Genomic DNA, 20724 nt, shown 5'->3' with positions numbered 1-20724 from the left:
CAGGTCTGTGCTTTCAAACATGCAGAGCGTTTGAGCAGCATGTAGGCGGAGTTGAGGCATCGTTTCTGGGCTGAAGCTTGGAGACTGTGCAGCGCCCACAGAGTCACACTTTGCCTTGAGAGCGTCATTACACCGGAGGTCCATCAGCTCCATCTGGATGTGCTCAGGTGCTCTTTCTACGTCAACTGAAAACGGATCAATGAGCAGTTCAAATTTAAATTTCTGAGCTGCAAAGTCGGCAAATCGCAGATAAACGTCACAAACAAGGACAACGATTCGTAAATGTTTTTTTAATTGAAGTAAAAGGCCCCTCTAAACAATTAAAAAGACAGCACACAATTATGAACAGTTGTGTTTGGTCTCATAAAAACAAACATCAGTGTAAAAGAACATCTGTTCAACAAGTCAAAAATCAAAACAGAGCTGACATGGCTTTGATTCTATAAAATTCCAGCGGAGCATTTTCTTCTCCACAACAGTTCCTTCACAGCACAGGGAGATGTCCAGGGTTAGCTTCGTGGAACGTTTCCGTCTGTGTGGACGGTTGTTGTGGGTAGACGTACCACATGACAACCCCCGAGGGATTGATGGAGAAGCTGAACTCTGTGGTGGCGTTCAACCCCGTCACTGTTGAGCCAGCAAACACATTGTAGGCCTAAAAGCAAGAGAAGAACATATCAAAGACTGAAGAGGACAAGGTCAGCACATTTGATGATTTTAGCCAAATTTCAACAAATCAATTTTGAACTACTATAGATTTATAAAGAGTACTTTATTATTACTGGTGGGGAATTTAAACGTTAGAGCAGCTTGAAGTAAAAAAGACAAATTCAAAACTATCTATTCAATTCAATTTATAATGTATAACCCAAAATCACAAATTCTCCTCCGAGGGCTTTACAATCTGTACACATGTGACATCCTCTGTCCCGGGACCCTCACATCAGAACAGGAACAACTCCCCCAAAAAAAACCTTTAACAGGGAGAAAAGAGGAAGAGACCATAGAGAGAGCAACAGAGGAGGATCCTCTATCACAGGGGTCACCAACAGACGGACCGACCCAGACGCTGTCCAATCCGGACTCGGACGTATAACTGATGGATAATTGAAAATTCTACATTTTGGCGGAGCGCTTCTATTTTAACCTGCGCAGCTTTTCCAGCATTTACGGCACTTGTTCAGCGGTCCAGGAAACACACCGACCAATTGAATATGTGTATTCTGAAAGGCATCGTGAGTCGAGAGACAGGATACACAAGGTCGGACATAGCAGGTGAACAAACCTCATAGTTGCCAGCATCGTATTTGAGTTTAGCCAGAGAGGTGTGGTAGACGTAGGGCATGTCTGTCCGTCGGCTCAGGAACACGAGGGCGCTGGCTGAACGAGACAGAGGCCTCCAGAAAACCTCAATACGAGTCTTCTCCTGTGCAACAACACACACAGTCACACACACATCAACACAAATATGAGCCGTTCTTCACAACGCTGAACTGTGACTCCCTGCTGACGATCACATTTGTGTATTATTGTCTGTTACTTCCTTGTTAGTTCACTGTAACTAAACGTATGTCTCAATAGCGATAAAGACCTGTAACAGGCGTCTTCCCTGGATTCCCATGGAGTCCTGGTTGATGGCAATGGCCACCTTGTTTTGCAGGATGGCCCTCGCACTGCTGTCCAGGTTTCGGAGGTCATTGGACATGATGAGAGGCGCAGCCATTACAGCCCACAGAGCCATCTGAGAGCGAGCCTGGTCCACACTCAGACCAAAGTTTCCAATGATGAGCTGAGGACAGATATCACAAGTACGGAGGCGATGAATACACAGTAAGACTCTCTTCTAGACGGCATTGTCCAGGACGTCACCAGCAATGATCTAGCTGGTATGACAGAGCGGCTCGATGCCATCCACTAATATGTTCTAATATGAGAATGTTGAAATCTAACATGAACACAAACAAATCAAATACAAAAATACCAGTGAAGAAAACGTCTTTACTGTGGTTTGGAATCGGGTAACCTTGGATGACAAGGTTGACTCTTGAGACACAACAGTCAGGGTTCTGAAGCCTCTATGTGTAAAGTCTGTGTAAAGTCTTATGGTACAGGATCAATAACAAAGACCCATCCATCATACCATGTCAGGGTCGTTCCACCGTCCGGGCCCCGCCGCCGGCTGCAGATCATCCTGGTTGTTGGAGAACCACTCAATGATGCCTTGCACACTGTCCCATGAGTCCTGGATATCGTAGTAATTCCTCCACAGGTGACAGATATCACCCAGAAAAGAGTAGTTCACCTGGTAGGACCAAGGAAACAAGGACACAGACTTTAAGGCTGCGAACAAAGACTTTATGGACCTTTTCAGCAGGTCGGTAAAGCTGTGGTGACCACAGTGGGATTTAAGAAAATAACAATACTGGCATTAATAATCCAAGTCCCAGTGACTCATCAGCCGGTGAGAGGATGACACTCACGTTAGGGGGAAGGCCTCCAATATAGGCGGGCCAACTACAGGAGTAGGCCATCGGTCTGCCTGTAGCATTCAAAGCCTTGGACATCAGAGGGTAACCTGCGCCACACATGAACACACTTGATACAGCTCGTCCACCACCTCGCGTGGCTTGTTGTACTTCAGAATTCTAGGTTTTCAATGACTTCATTCAATGCATTCAGTTGGTCAGTATCTTTTACCCAGCATTTGTTCTGCAGGATTTGAGTTGCAGCCATCAAACTTCAGATAGTCTACCCCCCAACTAGCAAAGGTCTGGGCGTCGACCTCGATCTTATCCAGTGTGGTGCCAGGGAGTCCCATGCATGTGTGGGTGCCCATGTCTGCATAGATGCCCAGCTTCAAGCCCCGGTCATGGATATACCGTGCCAGTTTTGCAATGCCCCCTGGGAACCTAGAGGGAAACAAGCACAAACTGTTACTCTACAAGGAGCCGATTCAGACTCGACCCTGACTATTGAGATGTTTCAGTCAAACAGGCCCCATCGGTACTTAAAGGGAAAGTTCCCCGTCTTTTATGTGGATGTCCAATCAGCGCTGATGGTGCTTGTGGATCACTGAAGAAATTAACCCCCCCCCCTGACGGAGGAAGCTGACCACTCCTGCTGCAGAGCTGTACCGGCGCTGCCTACACGTACCAGGATGCATTGCTCTCGAGCGGAGATTTTGCTACTTCTGACAAACAAACAACTACCAACCACAACTTCCTTAGAAGACGGAGGTTTATTTTGAAAGGACATCAATGTGACGAGCTAAACACCAGAGGGCTACAAAGAGCTCATGGTAGGAAGCTTTTCATTGACCGGGCTGCGTTAAAGGACGCACTGCTGTGAGAATGTGTTGCAAATGAATGAACGTTAACGGAACAGAAAGTGAGACAAGTAGAGCCACCTGGAGGGGTCAGGTTGTAACCTCCCGTGGTCGTCTCTCTTCGGGGACATCCAGCAGTCGTCTATGATCACGTACTCGTAGCCCAGCTCCTTCCAGCCGTCTTCTGCCAGTCGGTCGGCTGCGTCTCTGAACAGGTCCTCGCTGTGGACGGAGGACAGAGGGAAGGAAGGCGGCTCGTCAGCCGTGCGTGAAACACATGGATATACTTTTAAAGTCCAATGTTCTGCATCCTTTAACTAGCTCATGGTGGTGTCCTGCTCTGACACAGTCTCCTCTCTGTCCTCCAGTAACTATCGTGTTCTCCTTCTTTAAATCACTCCCTTCTCTCGTCAGGGATTAAACCTTCAATAGCTTTGCTCACAATATCCAGGAAGTTGTAATCACAGACCTGATGCAGTTCTCCGGGTCGTCTTTACAGTCGACGTCACAGCGGAAGCGTTCCCAGGCCATCCATCCCATCGGGGGGGTCTTCAGTAACCCGTTGTCCAGGCCAACGGTCAGTGAGATCAGGCCAAGCAGCCGAGTCACTGCTAGAGGCCCCATGTCTAAAACGAAGAAATGTGCAAATTAAAAACATGTACATGCACAGGCAGACACACCATGTGTTACTCTTCCCACGGTGCTGAAGATCTACTGTTTGATAGATGGCAGTTTATTTTACACTTCTGATTCCAGCATTAGTGTGCTTTACCCAGAACAGCTCAAACACTCTCCGCCCAAGCCTCCATCACTTCTCCATTTGACCAATACCACTGTCCTGGAGGGACAGGGCCTTCTCCAATGCTGCACCTTTTAAAGCCCTATTCAAAATGCATGTTTTATTATTATTATTATTATTATTATTATTATTATAACTCCCTTATGATGCTTCTAGCTCAAGCGAGTACATTGTCTCTGTAAGTCTTTTATAGAAGGTGAAGCCTCTTCAGTTTGCTCTTCAGTTAGTGAGTCAGGCTAACACAAGTTAGACACGTTAGTTTGAGGTCAACACGACAGCTGCTAGTTTGTCAGTTGTCTAGTTTGTTCTAGGTGTTCACAGCACTGTTAGCAGCCACTTCCAAATAACTTCACTCTACAAGGAAGCTCCACACACAGGGCATCCTGAAACCTGTGTGAGGTCACGCTCCCTGCACACTGTGTGTGTGGTTGAACTCTGAGACATGCATGCTGGGAAGCAGGTAGTATTCAACTGAAGTGATCGTAACTCAGGTTAATATGTTACTGAAGTGATGTGGAAATAAAGACTTGAATGTAAAGGTGCTTCATTTGATATTCAACAGCTTTCAGCATGGCGCTACATGGGCTGACAGTGCTGACAGAGGCTGGGTTCTAAGGTCAGAGGTCAATGGTAACCGCAGAGCGGAGGTACCAACATGCACTAAATGGAACACAGCCGGCCAGCTATGTCAGCAAACCAAGGAGGAGCTGTGATGAGAACATGAGAGAGACTTCATTACTCCTCCGTATCTTTACACAGGTCACAGCTGTTGGATGAGACATTAATGCTCTGAATGTCGTATAAATAACCTGTGAGTTGATTTTGAAGTGTTCTTAAACAACATTTAGATCACCACAGGAAACACAAAGAGGAAATGACTTAATAAGCAGCTTTTCAATAAGATGACACCATACGTTTTGTTTCCTTATTACTACATGACGAGTGTGATATCTTGGCCAGAGAAGAAATGTTACCGAAGCAGCTGAGCTCTGAGGTCCTGTTGAGCTAAACACACACCAGTAACAACGTGACAGCGTCTACTCAACATTCATACAATACTGAAAAGCTATGAATATGACGGTCTCCTACCGTTTACCTAAAGCTTCAGCTTGATGTTCTGTCAGTGCAGGCACATGACCGCCTTCTTCTTCCTGGATCTTCCCCTGAGCTGCAGCGTCTCTCTCTTCCTGTTAAGGTAAGCTGAGGTCATGTGACTGGCTGCTCTGTGTCATGTGATAAAACAGGAAACAGGCTGAAGTGGTCTACTGGTGACATGTGGTGTTGCATATTGTTTTTGTACATTTGTTTTTCGTGGGTTTTTTCTCATATCTTTGCAGTATGATGACGGTGCTGCATTAATATCAGAGGTACTAATGATTAGAGACTAATCATATAAGAAATGAACACATAGCGACCATATTGACCGTGCGTTTAGTTAACAGAAACGGAGAAGTCGTTGCATTGGGAACATGTGAAGAGAAATTGTTGTGTGGCTGATGATGAAGTTATTAATTTCTCTCTGATCAAACGGCTCCAGGGACACAGAGCATGAATTCCTTCTTTTCCTCACCGGTAGCTGGAGGTTCACACGTCTGGTGCTTCACCCTGACAAACCGGTGTGGTAAGATTCTGCCAGCTTCTGGGGGGCTGTGTGAGCGAGGAGGACTTTGAGTTGTTGTGGGACGGGGGGCCAGTGGAGGCGGATGATGTGCCGTCAAGATATCCATCCCTCTTAGGCCGATCTCAACATGGCTGCTTGATATGCAGCTAATGTGAAAAGTCATTTGGCTGTCGATAGACTTGAGCCTGATTCACTGAATAACGAACGATTCTCAGGCTTGAGGAAAAGGTTCAGTGGAACAGAAACCGACTCAGAAGTGCAAATCATGCAAAGCTTTTTCTTTATTCATGTGCTGTGAGATTAGAGACGGATATAATAATGCCATCGGCCTCTGAATACATACAGACATGTACAAATACAAAACACGAAGATATTCACCCTCCAGGTCATCAAGCCATCAAAACAAACACCTTATGTGTGTTTTCTAAACTGTGGTAGGAAGAAGAGCCACACTGACCCAGGATGAACGTACATGTCTACACACCCAGAACCCCCCCCCAGCCTCAATATAACGACATTTATGAATTTACAACCCTTATCTGAACTTTATCTCATTTCAGTCTCATTCCTTCTTTCAAGCTGTTTCTAAAGCGTTTGAACTGCTCCACTGCACTTGGACTTGACATGTGGGTGTATTTGGTTCAATCCCTACGGCTGATTGGTGGAGGGTGTTTGGTTCACCTTTGCAGTTACATGCATGGATGTTATCTCACTAAGCTGGTCTGATCTGCAGACCTGATGGGCTAAAAGACTGGATTTGGATTTTGGAATTGAACTGTTCATGAAGTGAAGGATTCTACAAGATTTGAATACAATGATTGGTACATAAAATAAAACATAGGTAAATATGAAGCAGGTCAAAAACGGCTGGAGAATAGCTTTGAATGAGTCTGGTGTATTCTTTATTTATTTTTTATCTGTCTCTCAATACTTTGTGACTTTAAAGGCACTCAGTAAAAGTTTCATTGTGGAAATATTAAACAGCTGCTCACTGCGGGTTGTGACGTTACTCAAACAGCAGGTATGTGGGACTGAGTCAAAAAGTCACTGATGTGTTTCACTGGTTGGAGCTCTGTGTCACAGAGGAAGCAGCTACATCAGGCTTTGATACACTCAGTAGGACACGACATAGGATTTGTGATTGTAAGACAGATATTGAATACAACTTCTCCTTTAAAGTAGAGTCAGCAGGCAACTATGCAAACGACACACTGGTCGTAGCGCGTTGACAGCATGGTTCACAGTCGGCCTGTAGGCTCTCAACACGCGCTGTTAAAACGGGTTGGTCATAGCAAAGACGTAGGCCACAGGCACCTGCAGGCCGATGTTGACGATATGCCATTTTCCCATCGCTAGTGCTCCAATCACCAACCCTGCTCCTGTTCCCAGAGTTCCTGGCCACGAGGACCACCTTCCAGCCACAGCTGCCGCTGCACCCACAGACACCCCCGCTGCCCCCACCACCCCCAGCAACGCCCCCGCTTTTCCCCCGTCTCCCAGCACAGGGGCTAAGAGCTCCACCCCGGTCAGTAAGCCCCCCGCCACTAAAGCTGCCCCAACTATGACTTTCACCTCTCCAGCTGCTCGCCTCACCAGCGGACCCCCCACTGCAGCCCCCAAACCCAACGCGCATAATTTTGCCGCAAAAAAAGCTGCGTTCAAAGCCTCCAGAGAGGACTGGCGGTTAATTCGAGCGCCGACGTGTTCTCTGGACTGACTCTGCCCCGCTGCTCGCATCTTCATGGCATTGGTCAGGACCATCTGACCGGCATGTAGGGTGAGCATGGCGATGACGAAGGTAGCGAGCATCCCCATGCATCCTATCAACATCCAGAACTTAAAGTCCGAAGATTTCAGGAGCAAATAGGCTATCACTGCAACCAAAGCCACGAGAACTATGAACACAGCCTGGTGGCCTCCATAACCAAACACCCCAAACCCAGATGTTACGATGGCAACCACTGTCATTGGAATCCCTGAGAAAGCCAAGAAGTCCACATATTTGACCACCACTGTGTTGATCCAGTCTTGCATGGTTCTTTGCTCCATCTCTGCCTCTTCACTCTCCATCTTCCTCCTCTCTATCTCTCCTCTGTGCCTTCGCTCAGTGACCCGTGTGGTCATGTCCTCCATCCCGCTGCCTCCCTTCTCCAGCGTCAGGATTCTCTGCTCTATCTGCAGAGCCACCTTCTGCCTGTGCTGCATCTCTGCAGTCTCTGTGTGTTTCCTCTTACTGTCCCAGTCTGTAGATCCCAGAGTGCAACAGGCCTCTCCCTGCTTCCAGAGGACCTTGAATACAAAGTGCAGGGGCGGTTTGAGCACGGCGAATATGCTCAGCGCCCACAGAAGGCCCACCATGCCATAATTCTTCACAATCCATTCGATAGAGAGCCCGAGCGTGGCTCCGCTGACGGTGGTCCCGATGGCCCCGGCGAGTCCTGCCGATGCCCACAAGCTAACGGAGTCTGTGTGGGAGGCACCACAGCTCTGCGTGCCCACAAACACTGAGGCCACGGCTGCTGCCAGAATCACACCGGCTACCACTGAAGTCATGGCCGTGGTCAGTGCTGTGGCTCCAATAAGGGTCCCCAGCCCCAGAGCACCCACGGTCCTCACTTCATCCACCACTGGCTTCAGCGGACCGGCTGCAGTCATCAGCGACAGGCTCTCGTCCACTGGGTCCTCTGTGGCTCCCAGGATGCAGCCTCCCACCGCTCCCAGTGCAAACCCCACCGCGGCCTCCATTAAAGGGCTCCTGGCTCCTGAAACATGAGGAGCACGACAGCATTCAGCTCTGAGGAGTGACTCCATGTGATGTAGTAGATAGATAGAGCTTATTTTGATAACTTGTAGCAGGGTGCATTGTTAGTCGCTTATCTACTTAATATTTCATGTTTTTTTACTATTTCCTCGACACGCCTGCAGAGACTCCCGACAGACTGGTTGGTCAGGTTTAGCCGGCAGAGACAGCATGCTGCCCTGATGTCTATCTGTTCACACTCTGCACGTGAGTGCAACTGAAAACAGGGAGCGCTGCACCGGGTCAAGGAACTCGGTGCCTTTCAAGGGTTAGGAAAGTATTCAAGCAACGCATCAAACACAATGCGTGTCCAGCTTACTGTCAGAGGACGCTCTAGGTTTTAGTACTTGTATTACTTCTGAATGACCAACAGGTTTCTACTCAACAGGTCTTCATCAGGGTATAACGTGTGATGAGGGCAGTGTCATCAATAGGTCATGTGACAGTATGCCCCGCTTAAGAGACAGAGCAGGGAAATATCATAAGGAAAGTCATTGAAAATGATTTGTATGCATGTAGAAATAAAAGCACTCGAAGCAGAAGCAGGGTGTTAAGCTCAGTTTACAGAGGCATGCAATGTGTAGTCATGAAGACGTAGAGTTAGTCAGTGGACTTGTCTTTACCCGGTTTAGTGCGTGTCATGTTGTCCTGAGGTGGGCGGTAGACTGGCGGATCCTCTTCCCCTGGAGCTTTGTCAGGCTCTCTCCAGACCTGTTTCCTAAGTGAGTCGACTGAACCCTGTGAGCCAGAAGATGTCTGGAAGTGTATGTGACAGCAGCCCACACAGGACACGCCCACTATTGGGTTCCTTCCTCCAGGTGATCCTGTATGGAGGACTAAAGCCACCATCACAATGCAGAGTGAAAGAGTAGAAAATAGAGGTAAACATGACAGCCTTAGTTCATCTGAATATGAATACATACGCACAGAAATATATAAAGATAGAAAAAAATATTATCTAAATGATTTTTTGGAGAAATTAGTTTTTTGTGTTAATTTTTAATAACTTTAATCTATCTCTTAATCCATATGTTAATGAGCTGACAATCACTTTAGAACAATAAGCATGCCTATAAAATAAATTCAGACAAGCGATTTATATGAGTAAATGTAAATGAATCAATACATAAACGAGTTTATACGGAATGGCATTTCATTCAATATTAAATATATAAATACATAAATACATACGCCTATGAAACAAATATGGCTGTGAAATAAATCCTGAAAAAAAATAAATGTTAATGTTTAAATTAGTCAATCTCGTTCAATAAATAAATACATGTTTATTATTTAAAAAAGGACAAATGTTTTATTTATTTTTCATTAGAATGTGATTTCCTAAAGCCATATGCATTCCCTCTTATTCATTATTATCTGTTGTGTTGGCTGTGGAGTCATTTAACTCCGCCCACAGACTCAACGTTTACAGTTACTATTGGTTACTGTCAGCTGATCCGTGACATCACCAGGGACAGCTGTGGTGTTCTCTCTCATGTCTTCACCTCCGATCTCTGACCAGAGCCTGGAGACGTGTAGTGGAGTGTTCCTCTTCTCTCAGCTGCTCTGGAACATGTGAGAAAGGACCGGCAAACCAACAAAGGTCCAATCAGTGTTTGTTTGTTTACGTATGTATCACTGGACTTCAAATCTCAAAGTCATCCAACGATCCATCCAACGATCCATCCAACAATCCATCCAACGATCCATCCAACAATCCATCCAACGATCCATCCAACGATCCATCCAACGATCCATCCAACGATCCATCCAACAATCCATCCAACGATCCATCCAACAATCCATCCAACGATCCATCCAACAATCCATCCAACGATCCATCCAACGATCCATCCAACGATCCATCCAACGATCCTTACACATCTTACACAGAAGCACGGCACCATACCTGCTTTCTTTATTGCAGATTGTCTCACCATTAGATGTTTGATATTGTTATAAAGGCTGTATGAAGTATAATGTGGACCGCATTGATATTCTGAGTTATAGATAGATGGATGTGTGTGTGTGTGTGTGTGTGTGTGTAGGGCAGTTCAACAGCAGCATTAATAAGTCCAGATGTGTCCGTCGAGGTGAAGGATGATTTAAATGTGTTTGCATTTGGAAGACTTCACTTGTGATGCATTTCTTCTTCTGTGGTGATGTCCTGAGGGTTAGGCAGAGGGAGGGAGGGTAACTTCAAGTTATTATTATTAATATTACAAACACTCACCACAATAACAAGTCTAAAACATAGAGGTCGTTTCAACAATATGCACAGAGATGATGCACATGCTTCAATGTAGACAAACAAGCTTTGTGTACCTCGTGGTCTGCTCCATCACCTGGTAGAAAGGAGTTTCCCTCAGCACACCACACAGCTACACTCTACGTCCCAGAGTACCACTGCTCCTGTCTTATTATCAGGAGACGTGCACGTGTTTCATGATGAGTCTGCTCCATTTTCAACTGTCTGTCGAGTGTGAACAACTCGAGTCCCAGAAGACCGAAGCCACCAGAGCAGAAGATGAGCTCAGCTCATGGGGAGCTTGAACCACTCTGTGAAAAAGGTTGTTTTTTCTCTCAGATTACGGTCGCAGTTTTCAACAAGTTGTTTGATGCAATACAGTTGGTGATGTAGTTTAATCAAAGTCGTGTGTGTGTTCACAGAGTTGTTGCTGTTGGCTCTGAGGTGTGTGTGTGTGTGTGTGTGTGTGTGTGTGTGTGTGTGTGTGTGTGTGTGTGTGTGTGTGTGTGTGTGTGTCCTCTCAGTCTCTCACTCTCACGTCCTGAGGTTCAGAGGTGAACGCATCGGGATTACACTCCGTCACAGCAGGTGGCGGTAACGCGCCTCAACGCCGCACCACCACCACCGCAGCAGCAGCAGCAGAGACGGAACCTGTTGTCGCTGGACTCTCCGGACACGTTTCAGTGTAACTCCACGATGGCAGCGCTGATGAAAACACGCGTGCAGAGTTCTGGTGAGTTGTTCTACTCGGTTCACTATTGTTGCCTCTGTAGAGCACGACACAGATAGTGGTCACCTACCGGTAAAGGTGACGTATTCTAGCTAGCTGACGTCACTGTGGCGGTAGACGTTAATATGCTCCGCAGCTAGCAGCTAGCAGTTAGCTTAGCACTAGCCCTGTAGTCAGCTAACGCTCGCTAGCTTGAACTAAAGCTGGACGGTGTTCTGAACACTCACTGTAGGGGAGAACCCACCTGTACCGGGATGAAGAACGGTACCGATAGACTGTCCAATCAGTGCCGATGGTCAATGTAGTCCACTGAAGAACTACACCCCCAGTGCTGCTGCACTCACCGAGAAGCCTGGTTCAACACTACATTTAAAGTAACAGCTTAAAGTGGCAACTGCAGGAAGGACAGCTGGATTCATAATGTGTGACTGTAGTGATGTGTGACTGTAGTGATGTGTGTATTCTGTTACTATAACAACAGACAGAATGAGCTCCTATTAAGCTGTTGTGTTTGTGTTTGTCAGGAGACGATGCACAGCCTCAGGGTGAGGACCAGAGGGATTCTGAAGGAGGGAGCAGCGATGAAGAGTCAGACGATGGAGCGAGTGATGGAGATGGGGAAGGGGGGAGTAATGAGGAGGAGGGGGAGGGAGAAGGAGGGAGTGATGAGGAGGAGGGAGGGAGTGATGAGGAGGGAGATGGTGAAGGAGGGAGTGATGAAGAGGAGGAGGGGGATGACAGTAACCCCAACGCTGGGTGGGCTGAGGCCATGGCGAAGGTCCTGGGAAAGAAAACCCCCGAGAGCAAAACCAGCATCCTGGTGAAGAACAAAGAGCTGGACAAGATGAAGGAGAGAGAGAGGGAGGAGCAGCTGGAGAGAAAGAAGCAGGTAAGGGCACAGGGAGGAGGAGTCTGTCTGTCTTCAATCACAGGAACAACCTAAACCATTCACCGGGAAATCTAACCGGTAGAGAGGAAAAGTCACAGATAATAATCAATCTAAGAGTCCAGTATGATCAGAATCCTCCGGGGGTTTTGTGGGACGTTGTCCAGCATGAACACTTCTTTGTGTCCATCAGGTCGACAAGAAGCGGGCGTGGGAGATGATGTGCAGAGAGAAGGCTGACGTAGTGAAGGACCGCGACACTGAGAGAGCTCTGCAGAGGGTTGCTACCAGGTGACTGCTTCTTCCTGCGATGCTTTGTGTGAACGTTCTCAACGCGCTTCGTTCCTCATCCCGGTGTGCTTCTGTTCAGAGGGGTGGTGCAGCTGTTCAACGCTGTGAGGAAACACCAGAAAACCATCGACCTCAAGGTGAAGGAAGTCGGCGGCTCGGAGAGGAAGAAGGCCAAGTTTCTGTCGTCCGTCTCTAAGAAAGACTTCATCGACGTGCTGAGGAGGACGGAGGGAGGCAGCGAAGCCGGCAGCAGGACTGAAGACACCGCCGTAAGTTCACAGAGGGAGCACACCGTCCATCGGCCCTCTAGGGGGATGAACGGAATGATCTCAGGCCAGATGTTGGGCATGTTTCACAGCTGCTGCAGAGGAGTTGTGTCACTGTGATCTATGACTCATCATGCATGTTGTACACCGAACCAGTGAGACAAACAAACACACACTCTTCATCGCTCTAACAAGCTGTGATTTCACCGAGTCACCTCATGGTGTCACTGTTGTCTCATGAAAGCATCATGAGCAGAGCTGAACCCTAAGCTGTGTGTGTGTGTGTGTGTGTGTGTGTGTGTGTGTGTGTGTGTGTGTGTGTGTGTGTGTGTGTGTGTGTGTGTGTGTGTGTGTGTGTGTGTGTGTGTGTGTGTGTGTGTGTGTGTGTGTGTGTGTGCGCGTGTGCGCGCGCGTGCAGGCTGCAGCAGAGGAGCGGTCCTCCTGGAGTGTCCTCTCAGATGACTTCATGATGGGAGCCACCATGAAGGACTGGGACAAAGACAGTGACCGAGAGGAGGAGGACACCGTCCATGCAGACTGAAGGGACTGTGACTCCTTCAGGGACATTCTGGGGAACAGGAACTGCAGAGAACAGTTGAACCTCAGGACGTGTGGAACTGCTTAAATCCAGTAGCAAGCCCCGCCCCTTTGCCGCTCTGTGAGACGGACCATGTGGAAACAGGATGACAGATGTCGGCTCTGGGGGAGCTTGGAGGAGCTCCTCCATCATACTATTGTATCATTGTAAACTCTGTAAATATGAACGTTTTGAATAAAGAACCAATTGATGGAAGGCGTCAGTGTCTCCGTGGTGTCTCTGTCCATGTGGACGTCACAGTTTAGAGGTGGGATGTGTTCATGGTCAACATATGGCATGTTAGGGTGGTGTTAACATCCACTTGAAAAGCTCTAAACAGTGTTTATATTCCACACAGGCGTTCCTTGATCGGGCTTTGAAACCTCATGAGATGAACGTGTTGAACACGGCCTGTAGATGTCTCTGTGTGACGAGTCACACAGAGATGGACAGAAGACCAGACGTATCATCCTGTGGACACACACACACACACACACACACACGAGTTATGGTTGGCTTGGCTTGGCTCCCATCACCAGCCATTACATGTAATGGAACAACAAATACAGCATATTACAGTTAAACGCTCTGGAACAGGTAAGCAGACCTTCTGTCAGTTACTGTAGTAAAACCCAAGATTTGTTAGACTCAGGAGACATGATCCTGTGTGCGGTAAAGACTCGTGGACGTAACGCACATCTGATGATCTGATGTACAACACGTCGTGTCTGCTGGACCTCGATGGAAGACGTCATGAGGTCAAGGACAGATGTGAAGGAGAATCCATGAGGATTTAGGAAAAGACAACGGCGGTGCTCTGAGAATCCGACTCCACTTCCACTAAACTACGTCATGATGATGATGATGAGACGGCGGTTACTATTGTGGTGAAAGTGCAATATTACACAGATGGCAAACAAAAAGGCATCGTACCCTAACCCCGTGCATTCTCTCTGACACTGACAATTCCCTCATTGTGCAACATCAATATCAATGTTTCCTATGTGCAATAATGAAAATTCAACTGTTCAGTTATATTTAGGTGTTCCTCAGACCTCAGGCTCCAGGTCTTAATCCGTTTGGGTCACAAGTTTGAAACTGATGCATTAGACTACAACGTTCAGACTGAAACCCTCAGCAGACCTCGCGGCCTCATGGTCTCCTCTGTGTCACTGTAACAGTCTATCTGGATCATGCTTTTACTCTCATGCTGTGTTCTTTATTGTAATGATACAGTGACCTCACGAGCACACTTGCAGTGACAGTATACCTAAAGTGCGCTCTTCAAACACAGCACACGTGTGACGAAACCACGGTGTGTATGCAGGCAGCATTACGGAACCACAACGGCTCAGTCTGTACACAACAAACACGTGTGACATTCTGCAGCGGAGCAGAGCAGGCTTCAACACCAGCTGAGAAATGGAACTGGTGTCTGATGTGACGCAGAGAGGAACTCGACAGAGACCGTGCGCGGACCGGCTTTAGGACCCTGCGTAAACACATAACGCAGCAGGGACCGACGGGCCATTAGCCGCTGCAGCGCTGTCCCAATGGGCACAGTGAGCGCTCCTATTCACAACAAACCGCCTGAGAACGAGGATTTCAAGGTTCCCCTTCTCCGACAGCGAAGACTGCAGACCAGAGGGGGAGCGCGTGGAACTTTCGTCCCGTGTTAATCTCCTCTAAAGCGGCCGCTGCTGTCCGCTTGGCACGAGCCGTCCCCCAACTAGATGGGTTGAGGGAGACGCGTAAAAGCGCTATGCAGTCGCACCGGAGCCAAACTCCGAGCCGTTAGTGAGCTGCTCGTGGAGGAGGACTCCCTCGTTGTGAAATCACAACTTCGTATGGATTTCTCATTCCAGCGCGTCAGGAAACCTTGAAACAGGTCCCACGTAGCGTCCCCGCTGAACTCCGGGACCGCGGTGGAGTTCGGATGATTACAGAGCGACTGTGAACGCGATGGAGGTGAGCTCGGTCCGGTCTTCAGCTGCCCCGTTTCCATCCAGACGTCTGCTGCACCGACACCACCAGCGCTAGTCAGGCTGCTCCTTCTGTCCGCACCGTTGAATGGATTTTCAGGTACACTTTACTGAAACTGGGGAATTTGAACCACACGCTCTACAAATAGCCGTTCGGGGCCACTTGGCTCGTGGTCATACATGAGTTTGGGCTCAGAAATGAGTTTGCCTGGCGGGGTTTAAATCGCTTCGGTGGGTATTTCCGTGGATCGTTTGTTTTATTTGCTGTTGGAAGCCGTCGGAAGAGAAGATGAACCTGTGCGTCGTCAGTCTGCTGCTCACTCTGGATCTAGCCGCCGTGGCGCTCAGTCTGTCCACGTGCAGCACGCTGGACATGGAGCAGTTCAAGAAGAAGCGCATCGAGGCCATCCGAGGGCAGATCCTGAGCAAGCTGAAGCTCTCCAGTCCCCCGGAGGACTTCCCCGAGCCCGAGGACGTGTCTCGGGACATCGTGGCCATTTACAACAGCACCCGCGACCTGCTGCAGGAGAAGGCGAACGAGCGCGCGGCGACGTGCGAGCGGCAGCGGAGCGAGGAGGAGTACTACGCCAAGGAGGTGCACAAGGTCGACATGCAGCCCTTCTACCCGGCAGAGAGTAAGCGTCAGTGTGTCTGCGCGTGTGCGTGTGTGCGTGCGTGTGACCCCACTGAAGTTACTTGAGTGACAAGTTGAAACACCTGTGATTGTTTTGGAGCATTCTTGTGGATGAGCGCGTGTCCTCCTCTAGCTCTCTGACGTCACTGCTCCAGTAGGACCAAGGAGTGATCTCTGTGTGCCCCTCTAGTTCACCCGTACTCATGGTACGGGTTACTGTCGACCTGTGGATCACCTAGAGACCTGGTTCTGACAGTACCGGTGCGTCTCTAGATGTAGTTCTGGTTATGTGAGCAGTTAGACACCTTCCACTCAATGAAGAATGGCTCCCTTGTGTCCTCATGGGAGTCATTCAGAGTTATAGGTCCACACTCGCCCAGCTAAAGTCAGGCTGTTTAGGACTCACCTCAGACCGTCTCCTTCTCCGATTAAATCCTCTCGGTGGAAATCCTCCTGAATCTGCAGAGACACATGAACTCATGTTTACAATGTTTACTGAGGTGATAAATCAAGAGAGAAGTAGAGGCATTTTCTCATAGACTTCTATTCAAGCAGAGGAGTCGCCCCCTGGTGGACACTAGAGAGAATGCAGCTTTCAGACTCTTCACTTATCAACATGCAGTTTGCAGAGGAAGCCAGGTTTGAGTTATAACCCTTCAAGCGGAAGGCTTGGGTTCTCTTCTCTGCTGCTCTGTAGCTGACCCTGACCTTTGACCTCCCATGTGGAGAATATTGATTTCTCCTTCAGCGGATCAAAGAGACATCAGAAGAGAGGCATGGCTGTAGAAACTAAATAATCATATTAAATGAAACTGCAGAGCTATTAACCTCAATATGGCTTTCCCATTCCCATCAGAAATGTGAGCACATGAGCTGAAGCAAAAATAAATTAGCCGGACATTTTGTATGCCCTGAGGTGTATTTTGCATTAAATGTTATCCTTGGCCCTGCCTCTTGTGTAAATACCTTGAATATGAATAGATGTGGCCCGACGCCAAGTGCAGTCAGCAAAGCATTTACAGGGTATAAATAATACTGAGTCAACACGCAGGGAGGAAAGATTCCCATTCATGTGAACTGGTGACACTGGCCAGGTCCTCACATCTGGAGGCCGATGCTGACAGGAGGGAGATCAAGCAGTGAGCCCCTCAGCTGATAGGCTCTGTTTATTTAGTATCAGCCTTGTTTGGTTGGGTGCCAGGAAATCCTCAGAGGCAGCAATGTGGGGCACATGGGCCTGAAAGCCTCACAAAGAGGCTGGGCAGCGGAATGAGGTAGGCGAGGGGTGAGGGGTGAGGGGGTGGAGACACTGTGCCTGGTCTCACAGTGGTTTATTTAAACTCAGTTAGCTATGGGGCTTTTTGTGAATCCCCTGCCTGCCACTCACAGCATGGAAAGTTCCAGCAGGAGAGATGCTACGTTGGTGGCTAATAACTTTTAAGGTGTGTTTGGAAATTGATCACAGGAACTGGACAAACACGGGTATTTACCAGGCAGGAAGGGTCTAATGAGAAATGGTAAACATTGCATCACGGGAAATGTAGGAACCTGCATTTTTTTAGGCTGACTATAAGTCAAGATATTTTGACCAATCTTGTTTTTATCAAACGCTTGTGAGTCCACAACTTTATGGAGGTGAAGCTCTAAATCTTCTTGATCTTTGATCATGTGGTTCTCCTGAAGAATTACACTCACTGTCCATCAGTGAGACACAAGTTACCAGATAATATCATAAATATACATACATACAAACAATAGAGTAATAAAGACAAACATATAAACTGTATTAACAATAGAGTAATAACTATAAACACATTAACAATAGAGTAATAACTATAAACACATTAACAATAGAGTAATAACTATGAACATTAACAATAGAGTAATAACTATAAACACATTAACAATAGAGTAATAACTATGAACATTAACAATAGAGTAATAACTATAAACACATTAACAATAGAGTAATAACTATAAACATTAACAATAGAGTAATAACTATAAACACATTAACAATAGAGTAATAACTATGAACATTAACAATAGAGTAATAACTATAAACATTAACACTAGAGTAATAACTATAAACATTAACAATAGAGTAATAACTATAAACACATTAACAATAGAGTAATAACTATGAACATTAACAATAGAGTAATAACTATAAACATTAACACTAGAGTAATAACTATAAACATTAACAATAGAGTAATAACTATAAACATTAACAATAGAGTATTAACTATAAACATTAACAATAGAGTATTAACTATAAACACATTAACAATAGAGTAATGACTATAAACACGCATTAACAATAGAGTAATAACTATAAACACATTGACAATAGAGTAATAACTATGAACATTAACAATAGAGTAATAACTATAAACACATTAACAATAGAGTAATAACTATGAACATTAACAATAGAGTAATAACTATAAACATTAACAATAGAGTAATAACTATAAACACATTAACAATAGAGTAATAACTATGAACATTAACAATAGAGTAATAACTATAAACATTAACACTAGAGTAATAACTATAAACATTAACAGTAGAGTATTAACTATAAACATTAACAATAGAGTAATAACTATAAACACATTAACAATAGAGTAATGACTATAAACACGCATTAACAATAGAGTAATAACTATAAACACATTGACAATAGAGTAATAACTATGCACATTAACAATAGAGTAATAACTATAAACATTAACAATAGAGTAATAACTATGAACATTAACAATAGAGTAATAACTATAAACACATTAACAATAAAGTAATAACTATAAACATTAACACTAGAGTAATAACTATAAACATTAACAATAGAGTAATAACTATAAACATTAACAATAGAGTATTAACTATAAACATTAACAATAGAGTATTAACTATAAACACATTAACAATAGAGTAATGACTATAAACACGCATTAACAATAGAGTAATAACTATAAACACATTGACAATAGAGTAATAACTATGAACATTAACAATAGAGTAATAACTATAAACACATTAACAATAGAGTAATAACTATGAACATTAACAATAGAGTAATAACTATAAACACATTAACAATAGAGTAATAACTATAAACATTAACAATAGAGTAATAACTATAAACACATTAACAATAGAGTAATAACTATGAACATTAACAATAGAGTAATAACTATAAACATTAACACTAGAGTAATAACTGTAAACATTAACAATAGAGTAATAACTATAAACACATTAACAATAGAGTAATAACTATGAACATTAACAATAGAGTAATAACTATAAACATTAACACTAGAGTAATAACTATAAACATTAACAATAGAGTAATAACTATAAACATTAACAATAGAGTATTAACTATAAACATTAACAATAGAGTATTAACTATAAACACATTAACAATAGAGTAATGACTATAAACACATTAACAATAGAGTAATGACTATAAACACGCATTAACAATAGAGTAATAACTATAAACACATTGACAATAGAGTAATAACTATGCACATTAACAATAGAGTAATAACTATAAACATTAACAATAGAGTAATAACTATGAACATTAACAATAGAGTAATAACTATAAACACATTAACAATAAAGTAATAACTATAAACATTAACACTAGAGTAATAACTATAAACATTAACAATAGAGTAATAACTATAAACATTAACAATAGAGTATTAACTATAAACATTAACAATAGAGTATTAACTATAAACACATTAACAATAGAGTAATGACTATAAACACGCATTAACAATAGAGTAATAACTATAAACACATTGACAATAGAGTAATAACTATGAACATTAACAATAGAGTAATAACTATAAACACATTAACAATAGAGTAATAACTATGAACATTAACAATAGAGTAATAACTATAAACATTAACAATAGAGTAATAACTATAAACACATTAACAATAGAATAATAACTATGAACATTAACAATAGAGTAATAACTATAAACATTAACACTAGAGTAATAACTATAAACATTAACAGTAGAGTATTAACTATAAACATTAACAATAGAGTAATAACTATAAACATTAACAATAGAGTAATGACTATAAACACGCATTAACAATAGAGTAATAACTATAAACACATTGACAATAGAGTAATAACTATGCACATTAACAATAGAGTAATAACTATAAACATTAACAATAGAGTAATAACTATGAACATTAACAATAGAGTAATAACTATAAACACATTAACAATAAAGTAATAACTATAAACATTAACAATAGAGTATTAACTATAAACATTAACAATAGAGTATTAACTATTAACACATTAACAATAGAGTAATAACTATAAACACATTAACAATAAAGTAATAACTATAAACATTAACAATAGAGTAATAACTATGCACATTAACAATAGAGTATTAACTATAAACATTAACAATAGAGTATTAACTATAAACATTAACAATAGAGTAATAACTATAAACACATTAACAATAGAGTAATAACTATGAACATTAACAATAGAGTAATAA

At 44.4% G+C, this 20724-nt stretch overlaps 4 protein-coding genes across 5 annotated transcripts in view; 2 read left to right on the top strand and 2 right to left on the bottom strand.

The window, feature by feature from the left end:
• Positions 1-271: 271 nt before the first annotated feature.
• On the bottom strand, positions 272-5319 carry LOC137891583 (alpha-N-acetylgalactosaminidase-like). Of its 2 annotated transcripts, none has more exons than XM_068736272.1 (9): positions 5214-5319; positions 3795-3951; positions 3407-3547; positions 2698-2909; positions 2481-2575; positions 2141-2302; positions 1592-1789; positions 1286-1426; positions 272-655 (listed from the first exon to the last, which is right to left on the bottom strand). In XM_068736272.1, the coding sequence occupies exons 2-9, from the start codon at positions 3947-3949 to the stop codon at positions 485-487; spliced, it is 1275 nt and encodes a 424-aa protein (XP_068592373.1). In that variant the 5' UTR covers positions 3950-3951; positions 5214-5319; the 3' UTR covers positions 272-484. The 2 variants fall into 2 exon arrangements, with proteins under 2 accessions (XP_068592373.1, XP_068592372.1); XM_068736271.1 differs by having other exon boundaries at positions 5221-5319.
• A 1698-nt stretch (positions 5320-7017) lies between these two features.
• On the bottom strand, positions 7018-9394 carry LOC137891076 (uncharacterized). Its single transcript, XM_068735501.1, has 2 exons — positions 9169-9394; positions 7018-8507 (listed from the first exon to the last, which is right to left on the bottom strand). Exons 1-2 carry the CDS (start codon positions 9392-9394, stop codon positions 7018-7020), a joined length of 1716 nt encoding a protein of 571 aa, XP_068591602.1.
• Positions 9395-11407: 2013 nt separating this feature from the next.
• LOC137891194 (RRP15-like protein) lies at positions 11408-13763 on the top strand. Its single transcript, XM_068735691.1, has 5 exons — positions 11408-11526; positions 12048-12412; positions 12603-12700; positions 12780-12969; positions 13385-13763. Exons 1-5 carry the CDS (start codon positions 11490-11492, stop codon positions 13505-13507), a joined length of 813 nt encoding a protein of 270 aa, XP_068591792.1. The 5' UTR covers positions 11408-11489; the 3' UTR covers positions 13508-13763.
• Positions 13764-15097: 1334 nt separating this feature from the next.
• tgfb2 (transforming growth factor, beta 2) overlaps positions 15098-20724 on the top strand; it is a 45479-nt gene continuing 39852 nt past the window's right edge. Inside the window, exon 1 of the mRNA XM_068735716.1 lies at positions 15098-16160. Coding sequence (XP_068591817.1) covers positions 15815-16160 — 346 coding nt within the window. The 5' untranslated portion in view covers positions 15098-15814. The remainder of the gene's footprint in view (positions 16161-20724) is intronic.

This window comes from Cebidichthys violaceus, unplaced genomic scaffold, assembly GCF_023349555.1.
Source record: "Cebidichthys violaceus isolate CVI_PGR_0920_01 unplaced genomic scaffold, fCebVio1.0.p SCAF_7, whole genome shotgun sequence".
In the NCBI taxonomy this organism is placed as follows: Eukaryota; Metazoa; Chordata; class Actinopteri; order Perciformes; family Stichaeidae; genus Cebidichthys; species Cebidichthys violaceus.
Note: the sequence above shows the minus strand (reverse complement) of the source record. Positions and strands in the feature narration are given on the sequence as shown.